This window comes from Micropterus salmoides, unplaced genomic scaffold (assembly GCF_014851395.1).
Source record: "Micropterus salmoides isolate LMB-PRFRI ecotype aquatic unplaced genomic scaffold, ASM1485139v1 Ms_hic_scaffold_13, whole genome shotgun sequence".
Classification (NCBI taxonomy): domain Eukaryota; kingdom Metazoa; phylum Chordata; class Actinopteri; order Centrarchiformes; family Centrarchidae; genus Micropterus; species Micropterus salmoides.
The window spans coordinates 16256258-16274323 of record NW_024040374.1 but is presented as its reverse complement, the minus strand read 5'-3'; the positions used below and the strand labels follow the sequence as shown (position 1 = coordinate 16274323).

The 18066-nt window shown below is 40.3% G+C and overlaps 2 protein-coding genes across 2 annotated transcripts; both read left to right on the top strand.

The window, feature by feature from the left end:
- Positions 1 to 1484: 1484 nt before the first annotated feature.
- Positions 1485 to 5106, top strand: plaat1 (phospholipase A and acyltransferase 1). The gene is made up of 5 exons (XM_038715800.1): positions 1485 to 1695; positions 2599 to 2648; positions 3150 to 3288; positions 3612 to 3880; positions 4919 to 5106. Exons 2-5 carry the CDS (start codon positions 2622 to 2624, stop codon positions 5018 to 5020), a joined length of 537 nt encoding a protein of 178 aa, XP_038571728.1. The 5' UTR covers positions 1485 to 1695; positions 2599 to 2621; the 3' UTR covers positions 5021 to 5106.
- A 1470-nt stretch (positions 5107 to 6576) lies between these two features.
- On the top strand, positions 6577 to 15416 carry ftsj3 (FtsJ RNA 2'-O-methyltransferase 3). The gene is made up of 21 exons (XM_038715799.1): positions 6577 to 6739; positions 6899 to 7004; positions 7491 to 7537; positions 7732 to 7811; positions 8039 to 8138; positions 8774 to 8968; positions 9099 to 9214; positions 9469 to 9573; positions 9695 to 9795; positions 9931 to 10014; positions 10117 to 10257; positions 10667 to 10802; positions 11310 to 11503; positions 11616 to 11730; positions 11895 to 11976; positions 12163 to 12310; positions 12440 to 12534; positions 13357 to 13459; positions 14009 to 14192; positions 14408 to 14502; positions 14662 to 15416. Exons 1-21 carry the CDS (start codon positions 6673 to 6675, stop codon positions 14897 to 14899), a joined length of 2532 nt encoding a protein of 843 aa, XP_038571727.1. The 5' UTR covers positions 6577 to 6672; the 3' UTR covers positions 14900 to 15416.
- The last annotated feature ends 2650 nt before the right edge of the window (positions 15417 to 18066 follow it).

Here is an 18066-nt window from a genome sequence, read left to right as displayed (position 1 = left end):
AGCAACTATTGGTTTAGTTTGAATATGTGGATGTTTCATCAACAGCAACCAGATGTTACTGGCTCAGTAGTACAGACGGTTGTCCCTTGATTCTAAATAGGATGCAAAGAATTAAGAATATTTCTTACAAATTATATGTTTACTACAGGCCTTTCTATTTTAAATTTATTTTGGCCTATAAATAATTGCAGGAACAGTTGATGAAACAAGATGAAATGAAAAACGAACACACATACAGGTTGAGGTATACTTTAATAATGCTTTGAGAGGAAATTCAAATTGCTCACTCAGGCCTGAAAATACACAGGTCCCATACATGCATTGATGTGTAAAGAGATGCCAGTGCTGAAGGGCACCTCGGTTGTGTCGAGAAGGCAAACTGGCACCTTTCCAGCTAAAGAGTCCACACACTCCCAACTTGGTCCTATTACTCCCAATAAAGCAGTACAGAAGAAAACAATACATATTTTCTGCAGACTAAAAAGGTGCAGGCTGAAGCTTATTACGACTTTTTAAAATACACAATCTATGTTATGTTAATAGCAACATTAGGCAATTTCTTACACTGTCCATACCATAATAATGCCAACGCCAATTCATATAATATGTCAATACATAGTACCCGTTCCATAAATTTGCCTCTCTAACTAACACACAGATGTTGTTGTTTTTTACATAGTGGCCTACTGACCCTTTTCTGTCGTTTTGATATTATTTTGCTAACTAAACTAAAAATAACTTCCTGCTCTGTTCAGATTTACATTCGTTAGCTTGACGCAGCTTCTAACCTCACGTTATGACAGGGGGCGGACACAAAAGATTGGCGGGCAACAGCCAATCAATGAGCAAAGAATGCATCTATGTCCAGTCTATGATGCAACCCCTGAGATCTCCTCTACTGTAGCTGAGACTGAAGTACAGTTTATAACAAGCAAGCAAGGGAATAACTGTTCATAATGGAAAATAATTTCAGAAACTATAATAAATATAGCAAATATAGTAATAATTATGCAGAAAAAGAAAACAGAAGGAAATAAAGTATTTCCAAAAAACTACTGCAGACTACCTTTTTCACTTGGAAAAGGTTAAGAAGTATTTATTAACCTATTAATCTATACCTGTTTATTCTGTGCAGAGTTGCAGGAGACTGGAGTCTGAATGAGTGGCAATGTACATTTAGTTATTGTTGAGTATTATTGAGATATTTATGAACCTCATGAAAAATAATAACATTGATAGAAGAAACCAAGGACACATTATAAGTTATTTATTAAGTTATATAAGAATATTATGAACATGCACATGGGCTGCAACACCAATGTCACCTCTCCAAGTACAGAGATCAGACAGCATTTCATTGAAATCATGCCTTTGCAAGACCACAATAACCATTATTCAGAAGAGCAATGTGGCTGCCTGTGAATGGGACAACGCCGCTGTGTGTGTGTGTGTGTGTGTGACCTTAGCAACTGTGGCAAACTGTCATCAGTCAGAGCAGCGGACACTGAAATACCTTCACCTGGAGCTCCAGCATTTGGTTTGGCTTTGGGATATTTGACAACCTTTTGTCAGCTCGGAAACTTGGACTCAATCTCTTTCTGTTTCTCTTTTCTTGCTGGATTTTTTTTCATGGTTATGTGCGGATTTACCATGGAGAATTAAAATGGTGAGGAAGAAAAAGCTGCTGGTGTTTGAGTAAGTATTACTCCCGTATTCTTTTGCTCTATGTTGACTGTTTGAGCCTTTTGACATGAATTAAATTCTTCTTACAGTCTCAATAAAATTATATTGACACCACAACTAGGAACTTCAAAGGTGTCTAAGGCACTTAATTTTTTCAAGATGTGGTATTTTTACAGAATGGTTTGTAGACATATACATATAGTACGAGTAGGTGTTTGTAGTACATAATGTATGACAAAATAATGACATAAAGTCCACATAGAGTTAAACTGGAGTATGTTTTCATATTCATGACACCCCACCATTGTTGATGCAGTTTTGGTTTGGTGAAATAATATGTGGCTTTCTTTTTTCAGCGTGGCTCCAACATCATACATTAATGATGAGATGGATATACTAATTGCTCTCCTGGGCAGATATAGATTTCATCCCATCCATGTATAATTTGGATCCAAACTAAACTCATGTCTCTGTGGAATTAACAGAGACATTGACATTTTAATAATTTATTATCTCAGTTGGAAACCCCCTATTTGAAAATGTGAAAGTGACATAAATTCCCAGTTTTTAGCTTTATTTCTATGTGAAATAACCTGGGTTCCAGCTATTTTTCTGTCAGCTTCCCCATTGTGTTGATGCTATTGTGGCAGCACAGGTGACACAAGAGCTTATGTGTGTGAGCCAGTGTGTATTGTCTGTGGGTGTATGTATGGGTGCCCTTTACATTGTACCATCCTATCCAGCATTCTCCTTCTATGGGAATTTAGTTATTTTGCCCTTTGACTCACGTCTTTACCACAAACAAAGTGAGAAAAAGAAAGATTTCTCAGTTCACAGGTTCATCAGTGATCTGTCAGTGGGCTAAAAGTAGGCTTGCTGTTTATTTTTCATATCTGTGTTTTCTTTTCTTTTTAGAATTTGTGGAAGCATGATGTGGGATGGATAAACAACAACACAACTCTAGTGTAAGTAGACTGAAAGGCTGTTAGTGTGACCTGATATTAAACAGTGTGTGTTTTTATGACGTCCAAATGTGGAGATGTAACGATAGAGAATGGGTGACCCTGCTGACCTTTAAAAAAGGAAACATGTGTGAGTCGGTGGTCTATTTACATCTATAGTTTCCCTAAATTGTAACATTTATATAAATTATACACATTTTCCAGCACCTGTAGGATTTACAAAGGCTTGATAGAAAAGTAAGGTTTTAATTCATTTATGTTTTCAAGGCCTGTCACAGTGCAGCAGATGTCTCTTGACTCTGTAATGACAGCATTTTCATTTTTAAGCAACTTTTAATATTTACAAAATTCCAATTGATCCATTTTCTAAACATCCTTATTTATATACATATGTCATTTTTGTAATAGATACATAAAGACCACTTGAAACTGTGCATGAAGGCAATTAATATGCAAAATCGTTATATACTGTATTTTTATATCTTTCTCTCTCTGGGTGTACAGATGGCCTCTAATGACCCTGACCTTCCTGTCCCCTCTGGTGACCCCCAGCCTGGTGACCTGATTGAGATCTTCAGACCAGCCTATCAGCACTGGGCTCTCTACCTGGGAGATGGTTACATCATCAACTTAACTCCCGTCGGTCAGTATATGCACATTTGAACACATACGTATCAAAACACTTCTTTCTGCTGTAGTGGATCTCAGTTTCAACTGGTTTGTTGTGTTACCAGTAAAGCCCTCAATGGTTGTACTTTAAGGCAATTACACTGGTTTGGTTTTGATGAAATGATACGTGATGATAATACATTTTGTTTCTTATTGGCTCAGAGGCTGTCTGCATTAAACATAAGGGATTATATATTTACTATTTCGTCAAATTGGTTTATTTAATATTTAAGTCGGAAAAACACTTGTCTAAGTGGCCAGATCTCATCACACTGAGGCTCTCCTCTTCCTCTCCAGATGAGAGCCAGGCAGCCGCCATGTCCAGTGTGAAGTCCGTCTTCAGCCGGAAGGCAGTGGTGCGCATGCAGCTGCTGAAAGAGGTGGTGGGAAGCGACTCGTACCGTGTGAACAACAAGTACGACCACAACCACACACCCCTGCCCGTCTGTGAAATCATCCAGCGAGCACAAGTCCTCATCGGCCAGGAGGTGTCTTACGACCTGCTGGGGAGCAACTGCGAGCACTTTGTTACCCTTCTGCGCTACGGGGAGGGGGTGTCCGAGCAGGTCTCTCACTGTTTATTTTGTTTCTGTCTCATGTGTCATCAGGGCAAAATACAAACCTTTCACTCGACATACCACGGTCAATGATGATCCAAAGGTCACCCCTGTCATAGATTTACTTGTGAAGTGCATTATTAGAACAGAACAGGACATTTAGATCATTTCTTTGCCACTGTGGCAAATTAGAGTAAACCTTAACATAAAATAAATCTATCAGCATTTAATTTACTGGTACTCTGTTTCTATGTGTACATTGTGTTGTCACTAGTTTAACATGGATGACCTCTGCACACTAGTCAATGGTTTTATGTAAAATAGTGTACCAGAACCCTAGCTAAAACATGAACTTTGTACTTTTTGCCTGAATCACATGGAGTCAGGTATGACCTCTCTCTTGCCTACAGGAAGGGATGGATCAAAATGTCAAGAGACACATTTTTATTTTTCCTTTTACCTGGAGTGGATTATATCAATTTTAGGTCTAAACATAGGTTTGGCAAAATCAGATGAACCGTTACTCACCAAAAAATAATCACTGGGCCTGTCTTGGCTGGTTGGATTTAGACCTAGGTTTCGAGTTGTTAAAGTTATACCTACAGTCTAAGTGGATATTAAAGAGAAACTCCACCCAAACTCTATGTCAATGTCAAAACCCATCCGCATACTTTTGAAAAGTGGCCAATGTGGGTAAAGATTTTGTGCTTTCAATCGTTACAGGGAAGGGCAGATTTAGTAAAGTTGAATTAATTAAGATTACAATGGTCTCCATTACTTTTAACATACTTAACTGAAGCGCAGTTCCTGTTCTTTACTAAACGCATATGTTGGTCCGTTAGAGTGCCTCTCATATGCCACATTTTTTATATGCATAGCTGTTTTTGAGTTGATACTATAACTATACTATATGTATTTTGTCTTTAATATTTCAAATAATTCTGAACCGTAGATTGCCAAAAAGATCTTTAGTGCTTTGTTCTGAGCAATCCTGTACCTCCACGGTCATCCTCAGTCCACCTCCTCTTCTCCTCCTTGTCTCCACAGGCTACACGGGCCATTGGGGCCATCAGTCTGGTGACAGCAGCGGCCAGTGCCTTCTCTGTCCTGGGACTGATCAACACACGATCTAGAAACAGGCCTTTCTGACAGCTGTGTTCTTCACTGAAGGGTGTTGTCTCCCAACATTCATGCAGCTGTGATTTAAAATGAATTAAATAAAGTATTGTGAAAAATGAAAATGTCTGTGTTACTTATTCAGTAAGTGACCTCATAGTTTTAGTGGTGTTTGTTGGTCATGGGGACAGCTTGGTCCCTGTCAGAGTGTGAAATTGTTGATGCATTAAATTGTTGCTTCACCCAAATTACTAAAAACATATTTTTTGTGGTAACTAGTCATGCAGACAATATGGTTTATATGGTTTTTCAGATATCTGTCTGGCTGATATTTATGCTGCCACCCCAATACAGTGGGGCTGAATAATTTTATTTTTCATGGGGACTATTTCTCTGTTCACACAAGCGAGGCCAGTGAATTATCCAGTGTAACATAGACACTGTTTCTGGAGAGAAACGTTCCTGCTTAGGTTTTTGAATGTCATTCTCCCTCTTATTGCAAATCTCACAGACAGATTATTATTATTATCCCATTAATGGGATTTAGTGAGAGATTTGAGCTTCGCTTTTAGCGCCACCTGTTGGCCGAACTGCACAAATTGTCATGTGTGATCAGGGTCCCATGGGGAACAATTGCCCCAAATTTGGTATCAATCGGACTTGTGGTTGTGGAGATGTAAAATGCATGTAAGTCTATGGGATTTTTTTGAATAGCGCCAACTAGGGGCTAACTGTACCAAATTTTGCACAGCCCCTCAGGGGGGCATGCCATATAAGGTCCTCAAGTGTTGGCCTTTCCATGCCAGAGATATGTCATACTTGCTGTTTTTAGCATTTTCGCAAATATTTGTTAGCTTGAAATTGTGATATTTTTTGTCGGATCAAAATTTCCTCTACAAACTTTCATCATCTTGGTCCAGAGATTATCCGTGCCAAGTTTGGTGTCGATCGGACTTGCGGCTTAGGAGGAGTTAATTAAAATAGGTTTTTCAGTTTTCGCGATGTAGCGAAAAACAAGTCTAGGCGGAAATGAGCGTGGCCTATACCACGAGATTCCGCTCGATCCCCCGAACGCGTGGATATAAGGTTTTTGATATACGCCTTCGTAGGCGGAAGTTCCAAGGCCAAACGCGTTGACCTTGCTTATAGCGCCCCCTAGAGGTAGAAGTGTGCGGGTTTTGGCGCCTGAGGTACTCTTGAGGCTGTGAACCTACCTTGTGAGTTTCGCGTCCCTAACAGTTACCGTCTAGGCCTTAGTATGAGTTTTATGCACGGAAGAAAAAAATAAAAATAAAAATCCGAGCGAAAACAATAGGGTTCCCAGTACAGCGAAGCGGCTGGGAACCCCACCCGATTTTTATTATTATTTTGTTGCCTTGCATTCGCGGGTTCCCAGCCCACTCGGGCTTGGACCCCTAATTAAATGTATTAAGGGACTTATTTTACCACAGTTCACCTGCAGTTTTAAGGTGTTTCCATGGTTTGCATTCTGCGGTACAGACGTCAGGTGGCGGCAACGTCCCGTAACCACCGGAAACAAATCAGCAGAAGAAGAAGAAATACTGGCAGTGTGACGTTGAACATGTGCGCCGGGATCGCCACACGTGTTGTTTTCATACACGATTGAGTGCTTTAAGTGCCAGTGTGATAATTCTTTGTAAATTTTAAAACACGCAGCGACAAATATGGGGAAGAAACTCAAAGTCGGAAAGACCAGAAAAGATAAATTCTACCACTTGGCTAAAGAAACCGGTGAGTTATCGTACCAACACTCATGGCAGAGATAAGTTTGAGATTGAACGCATTGGGGGATATTAGCATTAGCAGGATTGCTAGCTGACTCGCTAACACTGAAAAAGGTGTGCTGGATTTTAGAGTGTCACCTGTCTAATGACATCTTGTCTTTTTTAGGTTATCGCTCTCGTTCCTCCTTCAAACTCATCCAGCTCAACCGTAAATTTCAGTTTCTGCAGAAGGCCAGAGCTCTGGTCGACCTGTGTGCCGCTCCTGGTGGATGGTGAGCTGCCTGTCAACACCCGATCAGATGCTGATTACTTGTCAAGTTCGAGCATCATGTCGAGGGTTAAAAGCGTGGTTGCTTAAACTGTTCTCCATAGAGGGACAACAATGGAAACTAATTCTGGGACGCTGCCTGGTGGCATACTTTTGTATTGTCTGTTCATTGCATCCGTTCAAACATGTTTAGACATTCAGAAAAGCTTTTTTTTAAATGTGGTAGTTTGACCCTCCTTCAAAATCAATTTCTGGGTGAACTATGTAATTGCAAAAGTAACTGTAAGCAGCAAGCTGCACACATAACAGAAGGAGGACTTTCTGGCATTCCCAAACAGACTTTGTGTAATACTGACATAAGGCCAAAAATGTAACACCCTCACACAACACAACAGGAATATAAAGCTACCAAATCCTGGAGTAAGGGACATGGTGTACTAGAAGATAGGAAGCACGATGAATAGACTCATGATTCAAAATCTCCTTGCAGGTTGCAGGTGGCGTCCAAGTTTATGCCTGTATCAAGTCTCATTATTGGTGAGTGTAATATTATCAATATGATTATTTGATAATAAATTGCTCTGCCTCTGCTAAGGCCTTTAAATTCGCTTGTTTTGAGAAGTCTCATTGGTCTATTTAAAAAAAAGCCCAATTTGTATTTGCAATGGTAAGTTACTGTGAGAGAAGTTTTTTTTGTTTGTTTGTTTTTTTAAAGTGTTTCCTCCTGTCAGGTGTTGACCTGGTGCCCATCAAGCCCATCCCCAATGTGGTGGTGCTGCAAGAAGACATCACCACTGACAAATGCAGACAGGTGAGGCAGCTGCTGCAGAGTTCAGTGCATCACTGAAGGAAAACAGACTTCAGTGTCCTGGCTACAGTGCTGCATATACAAAATTACCAATTTAAGAGCCCTGCCTAAAATATTACACTGGAGACGGCCGCACTGTTGACAAAGAATCAGTTTTCTCTAAAAATCAAAGTATTGGATAGTTTTTAACATGGATTTGTTAAGTGAGATATTGCCTCTCCCCTATGCAGGCTTTACGAAAGGAACTGCAGACGTGGAAGGTTGATGTTGTGTTAAATGATGGAGCCCCGAATGTGGGAGCCAACTGGCAACATGATGCCTTCTCACAAGGTAGGTGCCACTAAAGCAAACGTTTTAGACTAAAATTTAACACACTCAGTCAGCAAAATACAATTTCACCTCTTTAGCATAGCAGTAAGTAAAGATTATTTAATATAGCACCCTTCAGAGAGCAAGTCACAAGGTGCTTTACAATGATATAAAGTAGCAATAATAAAACAGTAAAGTAGTCAAGCAATCATATATAAGCATCAAACATCATTAAACCATAAGAGGCATCAATCAATAAAATCAAGACATTTATGGATATTAAAGAGCACATGAGTATTAACATTTTCAAAAGTTTACAGTGAGATAAAGGCCTGCTTAAATGAAAGAGTCTTAGAAAAGAAAGAGCTTAGTTTTAAACGCTTCAACTGAGACCAATTCAGTTGGCTTTATTGGCATGATGTTTTTGTTTAAACACGAAGCCAAAGTTTTATAGCTTATAAAATGTTAATGAAAATAAAATGATGAAATTACATATTGCATGTAGTTTAAAAGGAAAATTAAATATTCTTACCACTTTTGCTAGTTTCTGTTTGTGTCCCAGTCACATCCCTAAAGGCAAGCACACTTGATATCATGGTCCGCAATTTAACTTTGTGTTCCTCAATTTCACGATGTTATCCATCTTTACCCCCCAGCTCATTTGACCCTCATGGCCCTGAAGTTGGCCTGTGACTTTCTGACCAAAGGTGGCACTTTCGTCACCAAGGTCTTCCGCTCCAAAGACTACCAGCCACTGCTCTGGATCTTCCAGCAGTTCTTTAAGAAGGTGCAGGCCACCAAGCCGCAGGCGTCCAGGAACGAGTCCGCCGAGATCTTTGTCATTTGTCAGGGTCAGTGGCAGCAAACGATAACAGTCTGTGATGAGAATATATGTTTTCTAAAGTATTATATATTTTTATCGTTATTTCTCATCCAGTTCTGCAGATTACATCTGAACCAGATTTGTTTTTTGTTTATCAGGTTTTCTGGCCCCTGACAAAATCGACAGTAAGTTCTTTGACCCCAAACATGCGTTCAAAGAGGTGGAGGTGCAGGCCAAAACCGTGAAGGAGCTGATTCCTGTCAAGAAGCCAAAGGCACGTACTCTGTAGGGTTGGTGGAATACTGGATGAGCAGCGTTTAATGGATCATTTCAAGTACATTTTTTTGTCACAATAACAAAACCAAAATCTACTTTCCTTGACCTGACTTGCCGTTTACACTTGATTTGAATGGTGTCAATAAGCTGTGATAGTTCTCACTCAAAAATATTATATTTACTTTGAAATAAACATTTGATTCCAAATATATTGCATGCATCTCTGACCAAGCAGCTGCTCTTTCGTTTTAGGCGGAGGGCTACGAAGACGGTGATCTGACACTTTACCACAGTTTCACAGTGACAGCCTTTCTGAAAGCCGACAACCCCATAGACTTCCTGAGCAAAGCCAGCGAGGTGAGCTCTCTGGATTACTTTGAACTCCAGTCAAAGACTGATGCTGGCAGTCTGTACATTTTGCTTGTCAGATGTATATTGCAGCCTTAAGGAGATTCTCACTCTTGTCGTCTTCATTCAGATCGCCTTTGACAACACAGACCTGGAGTCTCACCCGGCCACCAGCAACGAGATAAAGGAGTGCTGTCGTGATATCAAAGTGTTGGGTCGCAAAGAGCTCCGGTAAGTCTTTTCCATCACTCACGGCTTAGGTTTGTGCATTAATTGTTGCTACTGCTTTTTTTTTTCTTCTCCCTATAAATAATACAGATTGTGTGTGCGCGCGTGTTCTTTTGTCCTCTATCCTCACATCTGCAGCCTGCTGCTGAACTGGAGGTCCAAGCTGAGGAGATTCCTGGCCAAAAAACTGAAGGAGGCCAAACAGCTTGACAAAGATATCAAGTAAACTCTTTACAACACATACATACAAAAAGCCACCCAAATATTCTAGTCTTTGCCAGACTCTTTCATAGTAGATAAACAAAAAAATATCTTTGCTTTTAGCTTAAGTTCTGACGAAGAACAGGATAATTCAGAGGAAGAACCAGAAAAGAAGAAAAAGGCAGAGGAGGAAGAGGACGAGGAGGCAGAAATGGAGAATAAACTGGCAGAACTGAAAGCTGAGGAGGTGGCTGAGCTCAAACGGTACGGCACAAAGTTGGTCAGGAGTACAGTTTTCTTTCTACTCCAGGATTTTATTTTTATATTTTCCGCAACATTTTGTGCTTGTCCAATGCAGGTGCAGATTTTCCTGAACACTTCTGCTAAGTTCTTTTTGTAGCTGAATTCAAGATTCCTTTTTTATTCAGCAAAACACAGAAATATGTAAAGCATGAAAAAAAATTACAAGCCTGGCTTCTTTAAAAACAGGGTATCGTAACATTACTAAGTTGCAACAGACAGGGCTGTGAAGTATTGTTAATGCTGATTGAACCAGCTGCTTTTTTGATTGACCTCTTACATCTTGTCAGCCTGTTGCCCATGATGTGGTTTTAGTGGAAAAATATGTGTTACACCTATTATAGAGTTTTGTATAAGTGTCCTGCTCCATCAGGAAGAAGAAGAAGTTGCTAAAGGAGCGGAGGAAGCAGAGGGAGCGGGTGGAGCTGAAGATGGACCTTCCTGGCGTCTCCATCGCAGATACCAACGACTCATCCATGTTCTCCCTCAGCGCCATCAACAAGAAAAAGGTGGAGACCACACAGATGCAAACTTCCCACTTGGGCTGGGCCGTCAGAGAGGACAACAAATAAAGCTTCAGTCCTTGTAACATATAGGCTTTACTGAAACCATGTTAAATCTCACATCTGATGAACACACATTTTCTACAGTCTTTCTATTTAAATCTCTTTTTGTCTTACCTGCCCAAATTGCACCAAACTAAAGATGAGAATACTCCTGAGGTCAGTGCTTTAAGGTAGTGTATACACATTCCAACCTCATATCGGGTGCATAGGCAAAAAAAAGTCTTAAGAGAAAAGAGCACCCGCACACCTAACATATGCTGCCAAAATAATTATTTTATTAAATACAGTTATTCCCAACATTCATACTTCATTAGATAGTAATACTCTCCAGATATACTTGGTGTGCACGAGACTAAGCACTTGGTCATTATTCTGATTTACACCGAGAAGCAGCTGTACCTTTTACCAGTTCTAATCTGACATCCTTTTTTGTTCACTTCTCTCCATCAGGTGCTGGCTGTTATATCCAAGGGGGACATGCAGGCAGCAGACGCTCTGGTAGAAGGAGATGACGACCTCCACCTGTCCGACGAAGAGGATGACGAGGTGGATAAAATGTCCCTGGCCTCTGATTTAGATGATGAGGACTTGGAAGAGGTGGAGCAGAGAGAGAGAGAACTGGAGAGGAAAGCACCAAAGAAGAAGTGAGTGGTCAAACACCTGGTGTTTAAAACAGTGTTCTTGAAAAACACACAAGGGTCATACCCTCAATATTTATTGTTTTGTTTAGTTTTTGATTCTGTTTGTGTTTCCTAGAGTTAAGTTTGCTGAAGAAGAAGAGGAGGATGAAGAGCAGGGAAGTGGTCTACTGGTGGAACTAGAGGGAAAGGATGAGAAGAAAGAACGAGAGACCAACCTGTGGTTCAGCAAGGTTTTTCCACCTGTGCTCCCATACTGTTAAAAAAAAAAAATAAAGAAAAGATCAATCAATATAAAAATAAATAAACATGGTGTTATATAATTATTGGTGACATGCCTCATGGCTTACACCTGCAAAACATTTCTCTTTGACCTTGTCATACTTTTGCTCTTTAGGGCATCTTCTCTGAGATCGACCTGGAGGGAGATGCAGAGAGCGAGCTTCAACAGACCGAGTGGCTACAGACCAAACAAACAGGTAACGGGCTCCACTGTTTCTCATTCATTTGTTCCCGCCTGTTCATCAAAAGTGTTCTAAAAAAGGATATCCATGATTCGTTAAACAATATGGACATAAAATGAGTTTAAAATATCACTCTTAAGAATCGTAGGTCTCCTAAATCTTGGACAGGCAAAAAAATGACAGTTTTGGATCTTTTTATAGAAAAGGGCAAAAAGAGGAAAGCTGAAGAAGAGAAGCAGGAGGAGGAAGAGGAGGAGAAGGCTGCTCCTCCAAAGGAGAAAAAGGCGGGACCTTCACAGAAAGCTGAAGAGGAGAGTGACAGCGACTCGGATGACAGCGATGATGAGAAGTAAAACCTTACTTACTGTGCTTGTCTATTCTGTTCCATATAGTATATAATGGGTCCAGTTTGATTCGTACTATTGACAACTAAACAAATATCCAAATAAATCAACCAATATTTTGCTGCTTGTTCCAGGGAGATTACCAGGATGAAGCAGACCAAGGGGACTGGTGGGATGTCAGGAGAGGCTGTTGACGATGACCTCCAAGTTGTACCTGTAGAAAGCACCAGTGAGTATGAAACATTAATATTTCAGGTGTTTAGCTGGTGATCTCCAATTTACTAAAATACTTTCGGAAACTGCTGAACTTATAACACAAGAGAAACCAGCCTTCCAAGGTTGGAAACTGGCTCACCTGCAAATGGGGCTGGTAGATGAAAACATCCACCGGCCAAACATATTTTTTCCCAGCAAAATAATACATTGCCTTTTTGTGTCGCACATACATTTGTTTCTGTCTGAGAGTGCCAACATTTTTTATACAGTCTATAAATCCTATTCCTTGATCTCTGGGGAGGACGGCTGGACCATAAGAAGATCTGACAGGATATCAGACACTAGACTAGACCGTCAACTTTATTTTTTATGGTCTGCTTCTGCCGCCATTTCATCTGCATATTTGTTTGGGGCGGGGTTTGGTTACTAGACCTGGTAATGGTTGCCACATTACAGTGGTAGCTAGTTACTAACACTCCAAGTACAAGTTTCGTAGCTCCTAACACAAGCCGCTTTCACACTGTGTTATTGCTGACCAGACCACACTCTCCCCTCTTTCCCTCCCGACTCCTGTCCTCTAACTCCCACCCCCTTACAAATCTACGCCAATCAAACACAAGTAACATGAAACGAACATAAACAACAACGAATGAACCCCCCCCCCCCGCGCCATCCGCCGTCCGCCATCTCATATGCAAACTTATTTGGGGTTATTTATCATTTCAAAAGTAGTTTACATAAGTTACCAACATGAGACTGAACGCTCCTGTGCATGTAAATGCAGCCAGTGACAGTGCATGAGTTTCATGATGTTTATGGGTTCTGTCCTTGTCAGGTAAGAAAGCCAGGATTCTGGATGCAGAGGGCCTGGCCCTGGGCTGCCAGATAGCTACGTCTAAGAAGAGAGCCAGGGACCTCGTAGACAGCTCCTTCCACAGGTGGGTGGGTGTTTTCCATGGCATTCAACCCCAGAGCTCCTTTGTTCCTACTGCAGATGTAAACTTACAGAAACTGTTCACAAATATACAGCATATTTTTATTTTCACACATTACACACTTGGTGCCATAGTGGGATTGAGTCACAATAAACTACACTGCCCACATTCACTGCAATGAAAGTGATATATTGTTTTTTATTTTGTGCATGTGTGAATTGTCTCACAAAACTTATAATGTAACTAATACAAAATCCTGATGCTGTAAATAATCACTTTACCACCAAATATGTGAAAATGAAAATATATGTGTACAGTTTCTAAAAGTTCTTTGGTAGGAACAAATGTGCTCAGGGTTGAGTACCACAAACACAGTGGGGAGGACATAAAAAAAATGTATTTTAGCTTTTATATTTTATTCTTAGCAGGGTCAGGGAGGCAAGTTAGCCAAAATGTTTTGCACACTGATTATACAGTATATTATACATATTATTACTATAAAACTAGTTTTGTAATCAGACATAAAGCCAATTGTATGCTCCTCTCCCGCAGGTTTGCCAGCTCCGAGGAGCAGTGGGACGTACCGGAGTGGTTCCTGGACGATGAACGGAAACACAGGAAGAAGCCGGTACCGGTTACCAAAGAAATGGTGGAGGAGTACAAACAAAAATGGAAGGAGATTGATGCCCGACCCATCAAACGAGTTGCTGAGGCCAAGGCCAGGAAGAAGAGGAGGGTAAGGTCATGGAAAAGTACAGTAGTGCAACTGTTGATGACAGATGATTTAAATAAAAAGTTAAAGTTGCCAAAAAGATGATCAGATCGTTACAGCTGCTGAATCTATTTGAAGCAAAACCTGAAACCTTTTAGTTTAAGAAACTTGTAAATCAGGCAATGGTCCAAGTATTTCTGTAGATCTTAATTTGATTTGTTTTTCTGTGACTTTACCAGATGCTGAAGAAGATGGAGCAGGCTAAGAAGAAAGCAGAGGCAGTTGTCAACACAGTGGACATCTCTGAGAGGGAGAAGATGGCTCAGCTGAAGAGGTATGATGTCACACGTTTAGGGGTGGATCCTCAAAAACAAAATTATGACTAACATGAAACTAAATTGCTTCATACTGGTTACTTTTAGAAATAATATAATTTGCATAATTTTGACATTTTTGACCCCCCCCCCCCCCCCCCCCCCCCCCGATCTGCCAGTATCTACAAGAAAGCAGGCCTGGGGAAGGAGAAGAGAGAAGTAACATACCTTGTGACCAAAAAGGGAGCTGGCAAGAAAGTCAGACGGCCCCCCGGCATCAAGGGAGCCTTCAAAGTGGTGGACAGTCGCATGAAGAAAGACATGCGGGGAATGCAGAGGAAAGAACAACATGCTAAAGGTGGCAAAGGAAAAGGTGGCAAAGGAAGAGGTGGCAAAGGAGGGCGAAAGGGAAGATAAATTTGAACCTGTAACACTCTCACAGTCCCGGTCTTTCTAACCGTCAAACATTGCCTGGTCTCGTATTGCAGGTGATCTAAGATGCGCGCCGCAGTTTGGGCTCCGGTATTATGTACAGAGGCTAAAATAAACTGTGGTCATTCACTTGGATGCCATCTTTTTAGCTATCTATGCTGAGGTCCCTTAAACTGGACACCTGAGATATGTTCTGGGGGTATTTACATGCTGGTGTTCTGTGCACGTCTTTAGGAAGATGTACATTATTTGCCTTGAACTCTATGAACAATGCTTCCACTTCAGCTGAACTGAAAATCACAGTAAATTAAACAATAGTCTTCCATGTGCCCTATACCTGTGCAAGTTCATGAATAAAACCAGTTCATCAAGTTAGTAGTTTCTTTTGCAGATGAAGATTTTATAGAAAAGACATATAACAGTACATTGATCAAACAATCCAACAGTATATGAAGATATTAAAATCACAGGGGCCTGATACATTAAATTTCTGCTAAATGCTGTAAAGAATCATTCTTCTTTTATGTACTTCTGGTTTATAATGTATCTGTACTTTTACTGAAGTGATATTTTGAATGTAGGACTTTTTATTTTTTAACTTATTTAAATAATTTTACTTAAATTTTATTCTACCTTTTTTTTTTTAACATGTTTTGTCAAGAACACAATTGCTCTTCCAGAATAACGCATGTGTGTATTTTTCCATAGTAAAATATAGAAGTAGATACAAGTTATATTTTGCTAAATTGAATTTGAGACTTTTGTGACTGAAATGTCTTAATTTTAACGTCGGTTGTAGAAATGGGGTGGTGATGATGCAGTGGATAAGGACGCGACATGCCTTTGGTGTGAGAGACCCGGCTTCAAGTCCCCACTGTGACACGTCCACCAATGTGTCCCTGAGCAAGACACTTAACCGCTAGTTGCTGCAGAGGTATGCGACATATATAGCAATTGTAAGTCGCTTTGGATAAAAGCCTCGGCCTTTCTTTCAATGTCAGTTCCGTGAGACTTACAGGTGTCGTGCCAAGGTAGTTATCCCCGCGCGCTACCCTGCCGCGGGAGCGCGCGTGCATTCAGCGGTGAAGGCGGACCTTCGACTTCATCAAAGTGAATGTACCATGTGGATTGTTTAATCTATCGTTTTAGTATTGTTTTATTAACGAGGTTTGTGTAGAGCAAGCTAGTATGGGATTAATATCCTGCCTTGATTCAAAACTGAAAATAAAGTTCTGAAAGGTTGAAACTAAGTGTTTGAAAACTCAAAATCTTACAAAAAAAGTTTTGCAAGATCAAAAACTAAGATTTGCAAAATGTAAAAAAATTAAACAATCTCTGCAAACATTATGTTGTTTTTGAGTTTTCCTTCTTCAGAACAATTTTAAATCAGAGTTTCAAATTTGTCAGTGTCCTCCCAGTGTATTAGTTTGTTTTCCAGGTTTGAAACCTTGTAAATGGTGATCTGAAAACTGGTGTGCAAATGTATGAAAAAAAAGTTTTGAAACTCTGAAAATTGAGATTCAAAAGGGCGAAACTTTATTACATTACAGTTGCGCTCATATTGCAGACTATTTTTTCAGAGCTAAGTTTACAACACCCACTTTGCGGAGATACGCCTACACAGTTGCGAGTTTGCGACTCACGTGATTTGTGGCAGCGTTGTCACGCAGCTCTGCTCTGAAACTCAGAAACTCAGACTAAGCGAAAATGAAGCCTCGCAACTTTAAAATAAAGACATGGAGTCAGGGCCTTCTGCTCTTGGCCAACGCTTGGCTGTCTGCTGAAGTACAGTCCAATCTCAAGTCATATTTACTGGATAGAAGGATTGACAGACTGCTCCGCCAATGACAGACGCGGACAGGATACGTGTTCAGGAAGCACGGCTCCCTGGACGGGCTGGCTGTCTCGGTCCAAGCGGTGCATGGATGTGGAAAAGAAATCTGCAACGGGTAGTAAGTAGCTCAGGGCGGTTTGTTCATCAGCGCGATGTCACCCGTGGTGGTGTGTCAGCAGATGCAGTAACTGAACCAGCGGTGAGTAAGAAATAGTATAAATAACATGTAATTTGTTATTAGCTATGAGGAGATGGAAAAGTCCGCTAACCACTAGGCTAATTTATGCTGCGTAAAGTGCAGGCTGAATTTACGGTAAACTATCAATGGAGACTATCAACCAGACAAATCTCGACAGTTATTAAACCAAAATGTATGCTTTTGTTAAATGTGATTATTCTATTATACCACGTTTTATGTGTGGTAGTGGATTCATTTTAAATTTGACTTTACTGTAGTTAACCAGTAACAACTATTTGTGTTGTTTTTTCTTTTATGGCCTAAAGCACTGAAGACAAGGCAGCATGCTGCAGTCATCACTCACAGGAGGACGAAAAGAAGGAGGAGGAGAGCAACAAAATAACTTCCAAACAATAGAATAAATACCTTTTAATCCACCACACGTCTTGTTGTTTATATGGAAATACAGAAGAAGCATGGGAGAACTGCACATAGTTCGTTGTTACTGTGTTATTAGAGCATGGGAGAACAGTGGATACTTTTAATATAGCCCACTCCCATAATATTACTGTGTAGCTACAGAATAACAAGTGGAGAACATGCAAGATTTTTTTTTTACAACAGTCTCTACAGCTTCATCTATTGTGTGTTAGGAATGAAAATAAATACTAGACTCCTCTGTACCCCGTTTACATTCAAAGTTAGCTGTGTTTGATCCACCTTCATATAGAGTATACTTCACATTATTACATTACTGTATAACTTGAGAAAGGTAAGTTTGTTTTCTACTCCAGCCTGCCTAAAGAGCTGTTGCAGTGCAGGATGATAATAGACTTCTTTCTCAATGTATTATTTTAAATCATGCAATAAGGAAGAAGAAATGTGTAATACAAATGTGGCTGGCCTTCTGAAGGGGGCAACCAGATCATTTGTTTTTTATTGAATTCAGTCCATTAGTATATTATTTTGGTAGCACATCACAACTGAGAAAAACACCTTAATGAATTAATAGATGCTAAAGGAGGTAATTCTTGTAAACCGTTCAGCTCTGTTTACTAGCACTGTAACTAGTAAGCAAGGGCGTCACTTTGTGTTGTAAAGTGGGGACATAAGGTCTCAGATTAGGGGGGTGATGATACA